Source organism: Schistocerca piceifrons, chromosome X, assembly GCF_021461385.2.
Source record: "Schistocerca piceifrons isolate TAMUIC-IGC-003096 chromosome X, iqSchPice1.1, whole genome shotgun sequence".
Lineage (NCBI taxonomy): Eukaryota > Metazoa > Arthropoda > Insecta > Orthoptera > Acrididae > Schistocerca > Schistocerca piceifrons.
The window spans coordinates 20320056-20338827 of NC_060149.1; the positions used below are offsets into that span (position 1 = coordinate 20320056).

At 43.1% G+C, this 18772-nt stretch overlaps 1 protein-coding gene across 2 annotated transcripts in view; it reads left to right on the forward strand.

Annotated features, from left to right (window-relative positions):
* The window catches only part of LOC124721452 (monocarboxylate transporter 3-like), a 430925-nt gene that overhangs the window by 351764 nt on the left and 60389 nt on the right, over positions 1-18772 (forward strand). For both annotated transcript variants that reach the window (XM_047246436.1, XM_047246437.1), the window contains exon 4: positions 5223-5428. In XM_047246436.1, coding sequence (XP_047102392.1) covers positions 5223-5428 — 206 coding nt within the window. The remainder of the gene's footprint in view (positions 1-5222; positions 5429-18772) is intronic.

An 18772-nucleotide genomic window follows, 5' to 3' on the forward strand; every position in this document is an offset into this window, starting at 1 on the left:
CCACAGACGTTCGCCCATTTGTGGGTGGTACAAAACATATTTTGAATGATTTATTACTCTCTGTGACATGAAACCACTCGCACTTACGCGGCAGAGAGCTTCGTGAACTGTTTGTATTTCCTTCGGTGATGGCCGACCTAATCAGCAACTGGCAGGAAAGACGAGATTCTGTCTGGTGACTGAATCACTCTCTGAACTTCTTTTATAGTCCGGCTTCAATACAGTCGAAGATGCGTCAACTCGACCCATTCTTCAATGCTGTTTTCGGGTCCTGCGTCCTCTGTGTACACATATATTCTAGTCTCTTAGAAATACCATGCCACTCACCCACTGTATTCACTAGCACATTTTATATTGTAATTTACGAGATGTCATCGCTGCGTAAATAAGTGAATGCATTAACCACTCGTCATGCAAGACTTCAACAGTGTATGTGTTAACTGAAGGACAGATGTAGTGTATGGAGACAAAGTTCGCATTCAAATGTCAGAAAACGGTAGATCTATTTTATGAAGGCTGATTCTTCGCTAATAACCTCGAAGGTTAAAGCGCTGAACACAACATATAAACAAAGCTAAGATTTAAATCTCTCCTCGTACTCACGGGGTACAAAACACACGCAAAACTCCGCAGCTCGTGGTCGTGCGGTAGCGTTCTCGCTTCCCACGCCCGGGTTCCCGGGTTCGATTCCCGGCGGGGTCAGGGATTTTCTCTGCCTCGTGATGACTGGATGTTGTGTGATGTCCTTAGGTTAGTTCGGTTTAAGTAGTTCTAAGTTCTAGGGGACTGATGACCATAGATGTTTAGTCCCATAGTGCTCAGAGCCATTTGAACCATTTGAACACACGCAAAAATCACCCTCGAAATCTGCCACTTCTGTCAGGAATGGTAGCGCTCCGTGTATGATGTCTGACGTGTGCTTTTACGAATGTGTTTGCCCTGCCATTTTGTCATAGATTTATCGACAGTTATTCTGCGTCGTTTTTATCTGTGTTAAATGTTAATGTTTTACGATCTTCTATACATCTGTGTTATTCATTTTGTTCAATTCTTTCCTTTCGATTTTGTACCTTATCATTGTTTCAATAAATGTTAACCACACTCGTCTCTATTTTATGTGAAGAGCGCTAATGACTGGTCATTGACTTTTATTGCAACAGTTACTGTGATGACACTTCTGAATCATATAGGCAATAGTATTCCGTAGGAGAATGATGCATGGTGCGACTGGTTTATTTTGACCAGTGCTTGTAGGGTGGATCACCAACGTGTTGCAATGCGCATTTTACTTGATTTTACACTTTGGTCTAGTATGGTCGAGCGGCCTACGTCGTTCACAGACGCATTTCACTGATCGACCATGCAGCTATCAACAGGCCACTGAGGTCAAAATGAATGATACAGTGCCTTCTGGAGAAGAGACTAAAGCGTTGTAACTTAGATTTGGGCTGTGAGTTCAGAAAATTCCTGAACGTTGTCGGCACACCGAGTTCATAAATCTCCACCAGTTCGTACCTCATGGCTCAAATACATGATCTGATATTCTGAACCACAAACCCTATTATATTTTCCTGTTTTAATATACTGAATATGATTCGTTGAGACGATAAGATGCATTGAGAAGTGATTTAGTAAGAGAATATTCCTTACATAACATTTGTAGAAATTCATTTTGAAAAGTTTTTTAGGCAGTCTCTAACATTTTAAAGCCTCAGAAGTCGATGCACAAATTTTTAATTCTAAACCAGAGCATGACACTGAATAATAACCTCGTCACTACTGTCTTCAAACTGAACTAAAGCCACATGCAGAAATAGTTATATTTCTATCCTTTAGAGTCCTTTTGTTTTAATGGCAGCGTATTTCGTGTTCTGGCCCATTTTGTGTCGTGCTTTATTATAGGAAGTGTCTTCTTAAGTGGTCATATACAAATATTTTAATTGTTTTCTTGGTGCACACCTGTAAAACCGTCAGTAAACAATTATTTTAGGCCTTCATCACTTGCTTTAGCGTCCACAGTTATAACATGTATTATATCTTGTTAAGACTAATGAATACACATACGTAAGACGTGAGGTACCTTTCAGTTTTGCTGGACGTACAACAGTATTAGAGACGGCATAGGAGACTTCTACACTTTGAGCTTCTGAACAAATATACTTCATATCAGCTTTCTCTACTTTTATTTCTTTCTTCGCTACGGTCTATCAATGTGACTTGTGATTAGGAAGCGTCCTCTTAACCATTTGCGCGGAATTTTTTTTTCACTATGAATACATTATAAATATATAGTGTGGTCCATTGATAGTGACCGGGCCAAATATCTCAAGAAATAAGCATCAAACGAAAAAACTACGAAGAACGAAACTCGTCTAGCTTGAAGGGGGAAACCAGATGGCGCTATGGTTGGCCTGCTAGATGGCGCTGCCATAGGTCAAACGGATATCAACTGCGTTTTTTTAAAATAGGAACCCTCATTTTTATTACATATTCGTGAAGTACGTAGAGAAATATGAATGTTTTAGTTGAACCACTTTTTTCGCTTTGTGACAGATGGCGCTGAAATATTCACAAAAGGTGTAAGTACGTGGTATCACTTAACATTCCACCAGTGCGGACGGTATTTGCTTCGCGGTACATTACCCGTGTTAAAATGGACCGTTTACCAATTGCGGAAAAGGTTGATATCGTGTTGATGTAGGGCTATTGTGATCAAAATACCCAATGGGAGTGTGCTATGTATGCTGCTCGGTATCCTGGACGACATCATCCAAGTGTCCGGACCGTTCGCCGGATAGTTACGTTATTTAAGGAAACAGGAAGAGTTCAGCCACATGTGAAATGTCAACCATGATCTGTAACAAATGATGATGCCCAAGTAGATGTTTTAGCTGCTGTCGCGGCTAATCCGCACATCAGTAGAAGACAAATTGCGCGAGAATGAGGAATCTCAAAAACTCTGTGTTGAGAACGCTACATCAATATCGATTGCACCTGTACCATATTAATATGCACCAGGAATTGCATGGCGACGACTTTGAACGTCGTGTACAGTTCTGCCACTGGGCACAAGAGAAATTACGGGACGATGACAGATTTTTTGCACGTGTTCTATTTAGTGACGAAACGCCATTCACGAACTGCGGTAACGTTAACCGGCATAATATGCGCTATTGGGCAAAGGAAAATCCACGATGGCTGCGACACGTGGAACATCAGCGAACTTGGCGGGTTAATTTATGGTGCGGCATTATGGGAGGAAGGATAATTGACCCCCATTTTATCGGTGGCAATCTAAATGGCGCAATGTATGCTGATTTCCTACGTAATGTTCTACCGGTGTTACTACAAGATGTTTCACTGCATGTCAGAATGGCGATGTACTTCCAACATGATGGATGTCCGTAACATAGCCCGCGTGCGGTTGAAGCGGTATAGAGTAGCATGTTTCATGTTTTGTGACTATGGCCTGCACGTTCACCGGATCTGACGTCCCCAGATTTCTTTTTGTGGGGAAAGTTGAAGGATATTTGCTATCGAGATCCACCGACAACGCCTGACAACATGCGTCAGCGCATTGTCAATGCATGTGAGAACATTACGGAGGGCAAACTTCTCGCTGTTGAGAGGAATGTCGTTACACGTATTGCCAAATGCATTGAGGTTGACGGACATCATTCTGGGAATTTATTGCATTAATGTGGTATTTACAGGTAATCACGCTGTAGCAGCATGCGTTCTCAGAAATGATAAGTTCACAAAGGTACATGTATCACACTGGAACAAACGAAATAAAATGTCCAAACGTACCTATGTTCTGTATTTTAATTTAAAAAACCTACCTGTTGTCAACTGTTCGTCTAAAATTGTAAGCCATATGTTTGTGACTATTACAGCGCCATCTGTCACAAATCGAAAAAAGTGGTCCACCTAAAACATTCATATTTCATTACGTACTACACGAATATGTAATAAAAATGAGGGTTTCTATTTAAAAAAAACAGTTGATATCCGTTTGACCTATGACAGCGCCATCTAGCGGGCCAACCATAGCGCCATCTGGTTTCCCCCTTCAAGCTAGACAAGTTTCGTTCTTTGTAGTTTTTTCGTTTGACGCTTATTTCGTGAGATATTTGTCCCGGGCACGATCAATGGACCACCCTGTACATAACAAGCGACTGTCGTTCGTAAATACTGTCAGAGAGTGTTGTTTCAGGTAATCAGTAACATTACAGATTACATTTGCCTCATTTTTTAGTATACTGTACTTAATACGAATTTTAGGTACAGCAGCGAAAAGAACCCAATTGAAATTCGCTGCTGTATACAACCGTCCTGAAATCTGCTCTGACGCTGTTTCATGGTCTGACGGAACAAATAGTTCATTCTTCTTTTTTAATTTCCCATATCTCCAGATTACCGTACATGTAAATAGATGCTATATTGTTGAATCACTCTTAAACTGACACCAACTAAAGAAATTTCTTAAGGAACCTATACGTAAAAGCAACAGAGAATGTGTAACGTTTCATTCTTTCTCTCTTCCTTTTCACTTTATTTCAGAAAAAAAAGTACAGTTTACCTTACAAGTGAAATGTACACAGTTATTATTTACATTATTATTTTCGTAGCAAAAACAAGAAAGGATCACGACCTGAAGGTACATAGTCCCACATGAGCTCCGCCTATGAGTTCCACCTCTTTGTGATGTGTTATACTTTTTGGACAACGATATTTGCATGGAAACATTATTTTTGTCCGCAATCGGCTGCGCTTTACATAAATATACATTTACAGTCAACAGACGAAGAAACAAACAGAAAAATTCAATTCAGCATGTTTAGGCCTCTTTACGCTTCATTGTCCCGACCAACACACTTACTCTGCATCAGTTAGCGCCACATAATTAATAATATACTCTCTTCCTTTACTTCCCGCTTGAGATAATTCGGTGAAAAACTGGTTAAAAAATATCATTACATTTTCCAAACACCTACTGTAGTACTTCATAAAGTTAATTGTCAGCTAATGTGTTACTGTTTGTTTACGTTCAACTTGCATTTAAATAGAACGCATGTTAAACGTGAAGGCATTGAAGCTTACTGCTTCCAGCTGACCGCATATTACCGCAAATCGACAAAACATGCTCCTGCTTCCTTTCTTCTTCTTCGTCTTTTGTTTTGTTCTTACTTTAGTCAGTGCTGATTGCTCTCCTGTTGCAGGCATTGGATTTGGACTGATCTACCTGCCAGCGGTAGTATGCGTCGGATACTACTTTGAGACCAAACGGTCGCTGGCTACTGGAATTGCAGTGTGCGGCTCTGGTTTCGGCACATTTGCATTTGCGCCAGTTGCTACGATACTGCTAGAAACCTTCGGCTGGAAAGGTTCTAACCTCGTACTCGCTGGAGTTATTCTTAATTGTGCCGTAAGTTGGATTTATTCTACTGCAACATTATATCCGATTTGCGTTGAAGATTTGCACGTTCCGTTCAGTTGACTCAGTAATTAATTATTACATTAATTAAGAAAATGAAACTGAATGCATAACTAAATTAACTATCATTTCACTGAAATTAATTAATATATATGGCGCATTAAATGGCTCTGCTTAAATATTATCTTCTGAATTATTTGCAACGTTATAATTTTGTTTCTGTTTTAAGTTTTTCTTCCAGCCAATACTTGAGGTCTTTCACTGATATAGACAGTGCACATAAGTAATAACAATACGGCATTATAGCCGCTTATCTAATACCGAATAGTTGCTCATTTCGGCTTCAGCACTGCAGTCATCCGACATGACAGCAATGTAACACAATACCGACACTGATCTTGTGGTATAGCCTTCAATATTCGTGCAGAAGTTGATGTGTCGAGTGACTAGATAAGTTAGTCCACGAAACCGAACAAATGCTGAATGGTATTGAGGTTTAGTCGGTTAGGTGTGCAAATGAGCTGTTAAAATCAGAGCTGCATTCGCCAAATTATTCATACACAAAATAGATGCAGTGGCTAGGTACGTTGCCATCTTGAAAAAGAAATGACGTGAGAAAACGTGTAACGTTACCGAATGCATTCATCCCACAAAAAGGCGGCGATACTGTAAAGGAACCTTGGCTAGCCTCAGGCCACCAAACGTCTTAATCATCGCCTGCAAACACGCCCCACGCCTTAAAAACGCTCCCATTTGCCAGAAATTTGGATACAGGCACGTTCAGTGGACCATTTGATACTCGCGGAGTGGTATGGAAAATGTCAGTCATCTAATCAGTTGACCTGTTTTCGATCAGCAACCCAGTAGGCCTGTTCTTCCCAGATAAGTCCATTTTACAGATAAATCAGAAAACATAAATATTAAATTCAGCATTTAAAAATCTATTCGCACGTGAAGATACCTCCATAGTAATGTTCGACTGTCGCACAGACCCACAAATGAGATGCTTTGACAGTTATTGAAAAACGGTTAAGACAACTCAAAGGGAAAGAAATGCATCAAGCCCTGACGAAATTACAATTGAATTTTACAGCGAGGACATAAGGAACCAGTTTCTTTCCTCGCTCACACTTAGCGATAATCTCTTGCGCAGGTCGCTGCCGTTTGCAAAAAGAGTAAAAGAACAGACGCACAGAATTACAGACCAATATGGCTGTCACCCGTCTGTTGCAAGATCCTAGATCTTATTCTAAGTTTTTCTGGGGGGGGGGGGGGGGGGGGCGGACGAAGCTTCTCTGAAAGAATCGCTACGGAAAGACCACTTGCGTCAAACACAGATTGCTTTATTCATATATAATACTGTGAAAACCAAAGATACAGGTAAACATGTAGATTGTCTCTTGCAAGATTTCCGAAAGGTCTTTGACGCTGTACCGCGTGGTCGACTAATGACAGAGATACTCCGTCCCCACAGGCTTTGAAGGTCCCAGGGTACCGACCTACCACCGTGTCACCCTCAGCCCATAAGTGTCACTGCATCCAGATTTGGAGGGGTATGTGGTTAGCATACCGCTCTCACGGCCGTTGCTCACGAGGGCTGAGTGCACGCCACTTGCCAACAGCGCTCGGCAGACGATGACGGTTACCTATCCAAGTACTAGTCAAGTCCGACAAAGTTTAACTACGGTGATCTAACGGGAACTGGTGTTATCACTGCGGGAAGGCCGTTGGTTAGTGACAAAGATACTATCATATGAATATGCTACTATCTCCATGAATTTTTGAGTAATAAAACCCATTACGTCATACTGGATGACGAATGTTCAACAGAAGCAAAATTAAAGACCTTGATAACGAGAACCTATTTTTCACGCTGGCGCTTCTACAGCAGCATTTCAAGTTTGTCACTATGTTTCCTTTCATTCACAGATTTCTTCCGTTCTCTCTCTTCATTTTCCTTCTTTCACCAATATCTTTCCATTATCTCCTTTTCTATCAGCTTCCTGTGCTCCCCAGGTACACTGTCTAATAACTACGTCCAACATTTTCAACAACCCCTATGGATTCTGTCTCGCAGTGGCACTTTTCCACTGTAAAATCGTGCCTGTAACGCTTATTCCTGTGAAGAATACTGCATGAACATTTCTTTTATCCCTTTCGGTGCATGATTAATACAACATGCGGTGACTATACAGAGATTACGAAAAATAATCCCATCTCCGAAAGGTGTACAATACTTTCACTGTTGTCTCGTAGACTGGTATCCTGAGGCCCATGCATGATTATACTCTTATCCAGTCTATTAAGCCAGTATTTGTGCCATAAATTAGCACTGTCCTTAGATAATTGTTGTAATACTGTTCATTAATGATCAAGCAAATAGTAGTGTCTGGTCTCGTCCCTTCCTGGTGAAATGTAAAGGAAAAAATTAAAAAATAATATTTTTATTCTCATGATGCGTTTGGAGGTTTCAGAGCCTAATATTCAAGTTCTCACAACTTATTTAGCATCTGTGTTTTGTTTTTCTGTGTTTTTTTGTCTTTAGGATGACATAACAGTGTTCTCCACATGTTTAAATTCTCGCTATCAATCTGTCACATCTCTGCAGGCATACACGTGGCAGTTGCGTTGATCACATCTGCCTCTAAATGGTGGGCCTTTTGTGTGTTTTTGTGGATGTTTTCGTACGTGCACTAGATGCTATGAACAGAACCGCTCTACACGCAGAAGTACATAAGATAAAAGTAATATCAAAGATATTAATCGGAAATTTGGGTACAAAAACTTCTAAGCACTTCGAACTTAAATTTAAAAATATAATAAATGTAATTTAATTGTGTGTTGCTAATAGCTGGTAGTAATCATTCCAGACCTAATAAAAAAAAATTATATATAAAGTAATCGTCATAAACAATAGTTCAATGAATTAGGACATCTAAACTTACTACAGAGATGTTGTAATTGAATGGTTTGATATAGCTTTATTTTCGTCGCGACCGAAGAAAAATACAGCATCACACTCTAAAACGGCAGTTTGAAGTTACTACAGCGATACTATCCTCACGTATCTATCCACATATGCACCTATATGATTATTCAGAATATGCAAGACATCGCTTTTAAACCATCTGTCTAACATTCCTCTCTCGAAAACGCTTGGGAAACATGAACGCTTACAACTTTCTGTGTGAGCTCTGATCTATCTTACTCTGCTCGCTGTTAAAACTGTAACTTCATGAAGGCGGTAAACAACAAACGTCTAAAGGACGTGAATTTTCACGAAGTAGATAGGAGTAACGCCATCTTCATTCTGTGCATAAAGAAAACTTACACAGTGGGTTTCCCATTCAAAAATTTCATTTCAATGTTGTTTCTTTGTGGGAGGATCGTGTTATGACTTGTGTACGAAGGAGAAACTTCTATCAGCGTGTGTCGGAATTCGAAAACTGTACGATCTTGGTCTATCCGACTGCGGTTTGTCGTTCCGCAATATTGCTCCTCGAGTCGGCCTCTGTCCCACGACTGTCATGCGAATACGTAATCAATGGGTCCAGAATGGCCATACTTCACGCCGTGCTGCAGCTTAACGACCTCGAGCGACTAGCGTCCGAGAGGACTGACATATTTTGAAATTTGAAATTTGTGGTAAGGTCTTATGTGACCAAACTGCTGAGGTCATCGGTCCCTAAGCTGACGCAGTACTTAATCTAACTTCAACTAACTTACTCCAAGGACAACACGCACACCCATGCCCGAGGGAGGACTCGAACCTCCAACGGGGGGAGCCGCGCGGACCGTGACAAACGCCCCAGACCGCGCGGCAACCCCGCGCGGCACTGACATATTGTTCATTCACCTGTACAGGATCGTAAAGCCACGTTACGCATCTTGAGTCAAGAAAAGCTCTTGTTTGCAGCAAAACGAGTGTACGTAGGTACAATGGGACGACGTCTGCAGCAACAGCGACCATTGTTGCGGCCTCCCTTGAGGCGGCAGCAAAGAGGGGCCACCTAATGACAACTCTGGACACAGGAGAGGCACGAGTCGTGATCTTGCACACAGCACCAACAAGGATGAATCCGTCTAGGAGATCGAACGTTGCCAGATTCCATTCGTCATCACTATACGGGCCCGGCACCTGGCGTGATGGTATGGTGTGCCACTGGGTATTCAAAACGATCATTTCTGCTTCGACAGCCGTAAATTGTACAACATCTATTAAATTTCTGCTGTGTTAAGGGCGATGGCTGTGCTCTGTAGCCGGCTGCTGTGGCCAAGCGGTTCTAGGCGCTTCAGTCCGGAAGCGCGCGGCTGATACGGTCGCAGGTTCGAATCCTGCCTCGGGCATGGATGTGTGTGATGTCCTTAGGTTAGCTAGGTTTAAGTAGTTCTAAGTTCTAGGGGACTGATGACCTCAGCTGGTAAGTCCCATAGTGCTCAGAGCCATTTGAACCATTTAGTGGTCTGCATTCGAAGTCTACATGATATTTTCTGTCAACAAGATAATGCAAGACCGTATCATGATGCTGTCCTCCATACAGAGGATGTTCGACTTCTGACTTCGTCAGAACGTTCTGCAGATCTCTTACCCACTGAACATCTGGTTATGGTTTACTGAGAGACTGACACGTCACCGCTCGCCAGACACTGCTATTGATGATCCCTCGGATAGAGAGCATAAAGTAGCGTGGAATGACATACTCTTATCTTTCTTTCTAGCTCAGTTCGAATCAAAAAAATGTTCAAATGTGTGTGAAATGTTGTGGGACAACTGCTAAGGTCATCAGTCCCTAAGCTTACACACTACTTAACCTAAATTAGCCTAAGGACAAACACACACACCCATGCCCGAGGGAGGACTCGAACCTCCGCCGGGACCAGCCGCACAGTCCATGACTGCAGCGCCCTAGACTTCTCAGCCAGTTCGAATCGATAACCAGTGGACTTAGAACCAATGTTTTTGCTAGACGCGGTAGCTGTGTGTACTAAATTTTGTATCCTGTATACCCCAAATCACATACAAACGTAATCATGTATTCATCTTAGAATACAGAGTGTATCATAATTAACGTCATAAGCGCATACAGATGAAAGAGGCCGATGCTAGAAGCAAAAAACCTCGATAAACACAGGTCCGCAATCCATCCGTTTACGAGATGAAACTTCCTGGGCCGGCCGCGGTGGCCGTGCGGTCCCAGCACTCCCTCTAACCCACCTAAATCAGTGTATCACTTGGTGCAACCAGTAGCCATTTCAAATCAATCCTTCCAAAATCCAGGCATTCATTATAGGACCTACCACCCCCTCCTATCCAACTTACACTCACTTTGAAATACCTTAGTCTCATCCTTGACTGTTACCTCACCTGGACTCCCCATCTCCTTTCCCTTCAATGAAAAACCCACAATAGACTCGGCCTCCTGAAACTACTTTCTGGCTGGACATTGGTACTGCATCCTTCCACCACCCTTCATACTTAAAAATCTTTGATCCCCCCCCCCACCAATTCTCTGTTATGTCAGTGTCACACATACCTCCAACCCTCCTAAATTCTATAATACCATCAAAATCCTTGAACGCCATGTGCTCTGCCTCACTTTCTGTATCTGTCTCTCGTCCCCCACAAAGATCCTCTATGATCTCATCCCCTTCCCACATCTCCTTCTTTTTCTTCAACACATCCATATCCTCTACACTAACTGCCGGCTTGATCCCCCTCACCCCCTGGTGTCTCCTTTCCTCTCCACTCCCTGCCTGCTGCTGCGCCTCTACCGATGTGTCCCACCCTCTCTCCATCTCCACACCCTCCACCTCCTCTCCCAAAGAAACTTCCAGTTTGTCCCCATCCCAGATGATGTGCTTTGCCCTGATATTTATCCTTCCTTCCAACACTGACCCTCCTCTTCCCCTCCATTTCTCCCCAGTGCTCTCTCTTCTTTTCCTCCCCCTCTGTTATTTCTTCCCTCCTACCACCCTATCCTTCTCACTTCTCCTTTCCCAGTCCTTGCACTGCCTCCTAGGCTGCTCTGTCCCCAAACTTCCTGTCTGCTGCCCCTTGGTGTGTTACCAGCTCCTCCCTTCCGCCCCTTCCTACCCCCCCCCCCCCCCGCCCTCTGCTGAGCCCCCTTCTATCTTTTCTCTCTCCTTTCTCTCTGACCGATCCCCCCTCCTTCCCCCCCCCCTCGGCAGGTCCTTCCACTGTTAATCGCATTACATTGTCGTGTTTTGGTTCTCGCTATGTATGTAATATAAGTGTTCAGTGTCGTCATTCCATGTGGCTCTCATTACTGTGAACGCCATTTTTAATTGTGCTCTTCGTGCTGCCAGTGTTTATGTGCTACGTCTTCATTGAGCGTCATTTTAATTATATATGGATTTTATGTAAACGTGCCTTGTGAAACTACCCCTTTTTGGTATGTTACAACTCCCATTGTTTCCCATTCTCATGTTTACACTTCCTCGTTTATCCCCATATTTTACGTATTTCACGTTTTATTTTATACAGTCTCTCGGTTGAAGAGCTATGAATTGTGCCACTGGCAGCCCACCCACTGACCCCACACACCATTACTCCTCCTCACCCACTGTCCTTCCTAATGTCTGTATTCCCACTATCTACTTCACCTCCTACCTATCATCTCCATAGTTTCCCCTCCAAATAACCACTCTCTCCTTACCCACGCCATCCCCCCCCCCCCCCTCCGAATTTATCTGAATTTGACGCGGCAAGTGAACCGAGAAATTTTTATGCAGGGACTCTGCTGCGAAACACTTCATACCCATGTATTTCTATGTGTGGGGCCACCTTAAAGCTATAGTGTACGCCACTCCGGTTAACACCGTTGAAAAATTGGAGCAGAGACTTGTCAGGAATTTGGATATGATTCAGCGTCTCTGAAAGGATTCGAAACTCGTTGTGGTGACGGGTACAGACCTCCATCTGGGCACAAAGACGGCACTTTGAACACCTCCTTTAACTACGGGTACAGCCACGTAGCAGTTGTGTTGATTCAAAACACCTGCGCTTCTACCAAAGTATCTTTAACAATTTTTTTCAATGTTGTACGGTATTGTTACCTTTTCCTAACTGGATTGACATTTACACGGAATCGAGGCTAGGAACCACAAAGTCGGTTCGTTTGCAGACGTATATATACTGAGACTTCCTTGTTTGTATAATCGTGTACTTTCAACTGCTTATGTTCACGCCATCAATTATGACACATCATGTATGTACAATAAGTAAAATTTCTTTATTTGCAATCCTTCCTGGTATTGCAATTTGGATGACCAGCAGTGTATTTTATCGCAATGATAACTCTTCTTCCTCAAATGGCAGAAAAAACATTTGGGCAGTAGCAGGAGAACTTCGTCCACTGAGATTTCAGAAAAAGATTTCACCTCAATGAAAAAAAGTTTTGTTTCCATGATTGTGGCTCCAGTTCATTTATCATAACTGCGACACTCTCTCCCCTACTTCGAGATATTTAATATCGAATATCCATTCTTTGAACTTTTCGAAATGTTGTGTAAGGATTCCATACTGCGCAGAAATATTCCAGGAGAGGACAAACAAATGTAATATAATCATTTTCAATTAATCATTGAACTTTCTAGGTGGTCTGCCAACAAACTGTTTTCTTCGAGGTATCTGAAAATCTATGAACACAATATACAGGGTGACTGAAAATTCACGCACTCGGACGCCACAGAGCGATTCCTTGTATAGTAACAGTACAAAAATGACTCTAACCAAGTTTCGTTCCTGGAATATTTTCAGTAGAAAAAGGAATGAAGCTATGCTGCGAAGAGTTTCCTTTATTAAGTGACCAAAGCTGCTTGCCGCCTAACATGACAGGTGATAAATAAGGCAGGAGCCAAACCTTCACGAACACAGCTGTTACGATGCTGTCTATGGCTACGGTTTCTACCGCCGCCACTGGGAGAATCAATTGACTGAGATGTAGGCCGGCACAACTCATAAGATGTCTGTGAACAGCACACCGTCCTGGCTAGCTCTCTTGTCAGAGAAATATGGACCAGAGACACGTCTTTAACAAATGGTAAAAAACACGTCTGCTTTCGCGCTGTGATCCTTTTCCCGAGAATGCTTTATTTCTCGGGCTCGCATACCCGGGCACTGTCCTTATTGACTATTCCCGATTACTGAAAGGTCTACTTATTACTCGTAATTCTTCGTTCTGGCAAACTTGCGTCTTACACGGCGACAGTCTTAAAACCTTATACACATGCACACCACACGGCTACCGTTCCTGTAGCAACTGCACTGCCTCCTTTGTCCTCACTGTTGACATAAGCAACTGAAACATCAGAAAATCCTCTGCGTTCATTTATGCACGCTTCCTTTCTCACATGTACATCTCCTGTTGGTCCTACCATCTTCGGATTCGTAAGGTTTTTGCGTAAACCTTAGCGTATGTTGAAAGGGTAGGCTAATGGAAAATGGGGGTAGTGTATAAACAGAAATCCAGTGACATAGAAAGAGAAGCTACATGAGAGATTGTTTACGTAATGCTCATTGTAAAGGGCTGGTAAAAATATATAACAGGTTCCATGTATCCGTCACCAGACTCACTCAAAGATCTAACTGAAAACTTTAGAGGAAACCTTAGCTTGCTACTACATATGTTCCCGAACCATACTATCATCACTGGAAGAGACTTTAATCATCCACCAGTTGACTAGGAGGATTGTGGTGGACGTGACATCATGTGCTAAATGCCAACTCTGGAAACTATTTGGAACGGGTCGTACGGAAACTCACACGTGATTTGAATATACACTACTGGCCATTAAAATTGCTACACCACGAAGATGACGTGCTACAGACGCGAAATTTAACAGACAGAAAGAAGATGATGTGATATGCAAATCAAATGATTAGCTTTTCAGAGCATTCACTCAAGGTCGGCGCCGGTGGCGACACCTACAACGTGCTGACATGAGGAAAGTTTCCAACCGATTTCTCATACACAAACAGCAGTTGACCGGCGTTGCCTGGTGAAATGTTGTTGTGATGCCTCGTGTAAGGAGGAGAACTGCACACCATCACGTTTCCAACTTTGATAAAGGTCGGATTGTAGCCTATCGTGAATCACTAGCAGTCGAGATGACAGGCATCTTATCCGCGTGGCTGTAACGGATCGTGCAGCCACGTCTCGATCCCTGAGTCAACAGATGGGGACGTTTGCAAGACAACAACCTTCTGCACGAACAGTTCGACGACGTTTGCAGCAGCATGGACTATCATCTCGGAGACCATGGCTGCGGTTACCCTTGACGCTGCATCACAGACAGAAGCGCCTGCGATGGTGTACTCAACGATGAATCTGGGTGCACGAATGGCAAAACGTCATTTTTTCAGATGAACCCAGGTTCTGTTTACAGCATCATGATGGTCGCATCCGTGTTTGGCTACATCGCGGTGAACGCACATTGTAAGCGTGTATTCGTCATCGCCATACTGGCGTATCACCCGGCGTGATGGTATGGGGTGCCATTGGTTACACGTCTCGGTCACCTCTTGTTCGCGTTGACGGCACTTTGAACAATGGACGTTACATTTCAGATGTGTTACAACCCGCGGCTGTACCCCTCATTCGATCCCTGCGAAACCCTACATTTCAGCAGGATAATGCACGACCGCATGTTGTAGGTCCTGTACGGGCCTTTCTGGATACAGAAAATGTTCGACTGCTACCCTGGCCAGCACATTCTCCAGATCTCTCACCAATTGAAAACGTTTAGTCAATGGTGCCCGAGCGACTGGCTCGTCGCAATACGCCAGTCACTACTCTTGATGAACTGTGGTATCGTGTTGAAGCTGCATGGGCAGCTGTACCTGTACACGCCATCCAAGCTCTGTTTGACTCAATGCCCATGCGTACCAAGGCCGTTATTACGGCCAGAGGTGGTTGTTCTGGGTACTGATTTCTCAGGATCTTTGCACTCAAATTGCGTGAAAATGTAATCACATGTCAGTTCTTGTATAATATATCTGTCCAATGAATACCCGTTTATCATCTGCATTTCTTCTTGCTGCAGCAATTTTAATGGCAAGTAGTGTATTATAACTATTGGCAGTAGAATCATACCGCAAGGGGGACCTCGAGTCGAAGCATATTGAAAGTATCCGAAAAAGAGCAGCAACGTTTGCAAGGTTTGTTTGACTCACTGCGGAGAGTCACGGAAATAATAGAAAATTCGAACTGTGAGACACGAAGATAGACGCCCACTGACAGAAAACCTAGTTACAAACTTGCAAGAACCAATATATATTGAGGAATCTAGGAATATGCTAGTGCCCCCTACATATGTCTCCCGTAGTGACCGTGTAGAAAAGATTAGACGAATTACAGCTGGCACAGAGGCATCTAACCAGTCATTATTCCCGCACATTGTAAGAGAGTAGGGTTGCGAAGAAACTCTAATATGTGGGACAATTGGTAATACCCTCTACCATCTACTTCACAGTGGATTGCAGGCTATGGATTATGAAGTACATGTCCTAATTGTCGTGTAATTTCTCATCAAACTGCAACAAAACTGCGTCTTCGCTAGCATTTAAGCACACGCCACCACATTCTTCAACAATATCAACGCACATATTTGCCGCTATACGGCAGGTACAGTCCTTTCGAAATTTGTGAAACCGCGGAGACCTCTTTGAAATCGTACAGACGTCACACATTATGGCGTAGTTGAAAGTGTAACGTTATAAAATTATCGAATACCATTATGTCCAAAAGTGGAGCATAAGCGGGAAAAGAGGGAAATATAAGGAGAAAAAGCGAGGCCACAGAATTTCCCCAAAAACTAAAATTCTACCATCTACAGAAGGGGCCAAAGAAATGTATCCACTGTTTAAAAGTCCATAACTGGCAAAATAACTGACGGAGTTGTCTCACCTTTGGTAGTGTAATAGTTTGTAGTTCCGGCAGTCGCCACACAAGCGTTGTATTGTGTTGTTTTGTTTCGTCAGATGACAGTCGCCAGGTAGTCAGTGTTTTGTTCTTAGTTGCACCTAGTTACTCGAGTAAACAATGCTGGCGCAAGGCTTACATTCGATGAAAGGAAGTCAGTTTTGAGATGGTATTTTAAGTACGAAAACATTAATGAGGTTCAACGGCAATGGCGAAATGAGTATCAAACAGAGCCACCGACACGTTTAACGATTCGTCGTATTCGAGACAAATTTGAAGCCGAAGGTTGTGTTAAAGATTTACACAAACAACGATCTGGACGACCTGTAACAGTAACAACCCCAGCTAACTCCCGTCGTCTGTTACAACAATTCACTCGCTCACCATAGAAGTCTGTGAGACAGTGTGACGGTGAAACTGGAGTGAGTCGCTCAAGTGTTCGGCGAATTTTGAAGACAGCAAAGTGGAAGTGCTACATCCCACGATTGCTACACGCAATGAACGAGGACGACCCAGATCGTAGAATGGAGTACTGCTAGTGGTTTACTAACATGATGCGCAACGATGAAGAGTTTGCAGAGATGACTGTGTGGTCTGAGGAGGCACAGTTCAAACTCAATGATACAGTAAATCGCCACAATTGCATCTACTGGGCCGCCGAAAATCCGAACGTCCATGTAGACAAAGCCGTGAATTAGCCAGGAGTAAATGTGTGGTGTGGGTTGTCTTACCGGTGCTTGATTGAGCCATTCTTCTTTGACGGCACAATTACCGGTGAGGTGTCCCTTCAGAAGCTTCAGACATCCATTTTACCTGCCATCCGAGACTTGTATGTAGACGGAAGAGTTTACTTTCAACAAGATGGTGCCACAGCCCACTACCAAAATCGTGTTAGGGCGTATCTCGACGAAAATCTACCAGGAAGATGGATAGGCCGTAGAGGTGCTGTGGAGTATCCACCACGTTCCCCAGACCTAACCCCTCTGGACTTTTACCTGTGGGGAACACTAAAGGACGTCGTTTATCGACAAAAGCCACGCACATTGGATGAACTTCGAGAATCCATCGTACATTCATGTGCAAATATCCAACTGAACACGTTGCAGTCAGTAGTTCCTGCTGCAGTTCGGAGGCATCGTTTGTGTGTGGTTGTTAATGGTGACCATTTCTAACACCTACATTGATATCTTTAAGTTGGACTTTAAGCTACACTTTCACCAAAAATGAGACAACTCCGTCTATTAGTTTGCAAGTTATGGACTTTTAAACAGTGGATACACTTTTTTGGACCCCTCTGTATTTAGAAAAGGAGTATTCTGTGCTTCACATGAGCAGTGGATTTAAGTACAGTGACAAACAGTGGACTGCATCCGTTAGATAACAGTCGCGACTCCTGTCGTTGTGAGCAGAGCGTAGTCTCTTCGCAAAGCTTACAACACGATGGCACAAATGTACCATTTGAGCTCTTCTCCAGTGTGGAATCTTGAAAAGCCAGGAACCAGGCGAAGTACAGAACACAATCTCTTCACGCGATGTGCCACAACGCTTCATTTGAAGGCTTTGACAACACTCCAGAGCATCAGAAAATTTGCATCTAAGCACCCTACAAGGTCGACAGAAAGTAACTGCTTCGCAACACGAGCAATGTTTGTTCTTAACTATGCTGCGAAATCGCGAAATCCAACGACGTCTGCAAGACAATTGTCTTCAGAGCTTACACCTGCAGCCTCGGGAGTAGCAATCCTCTGACACGCTGTGTACCGAAGGCTAACGTGATTTGCCCGTATGACAAATAGATGGCATCGTCGTCAGGGCAGACACGGGCTCGCTTGTTAAAGAGTCACAAACATTGAGAGTGGAATATGAACGAACGCAGGGCAGAAAAGTGCTCTTCACAGATGAATCCCACTTCAGTTTGTGAAATGATTCTCGTCGCACGTTCTGATGGAGGTAATGTAGTAACGGTAAGACACCAGCTAGATGGGTGTAATACTCTCCGCCACACACCATAAAATGGTATATGAGATATAGACGTATACGTGAGTGACGTGCTTACTAGTAATGGCAATACGCACTGCGTTCTAAACTCGGCGCCCATATAATATCTTGGTGCTAGTCTTCAACCATAGAAAATCTGAAATCAATGTACAACACGCACATCTTTAACTGTACGCCTGATTTTGAAAAAAAGCGAGAAAATACGGCAGTGCCTGGAAGCAGTGAGGCTACAGGACTGATTTCCCAGCACAGCAACAATCAAATACCAAAATATTTATCTAAACGTTGTCGCATGCTCTGTACCTGTCATTTATCGTGAAAACTGGAAGAAAATAACTGTAGTTAGAAATAGAGTGTGTCGCGTATTCGTGAGTGCAAGCGATTAGTCGTAAAT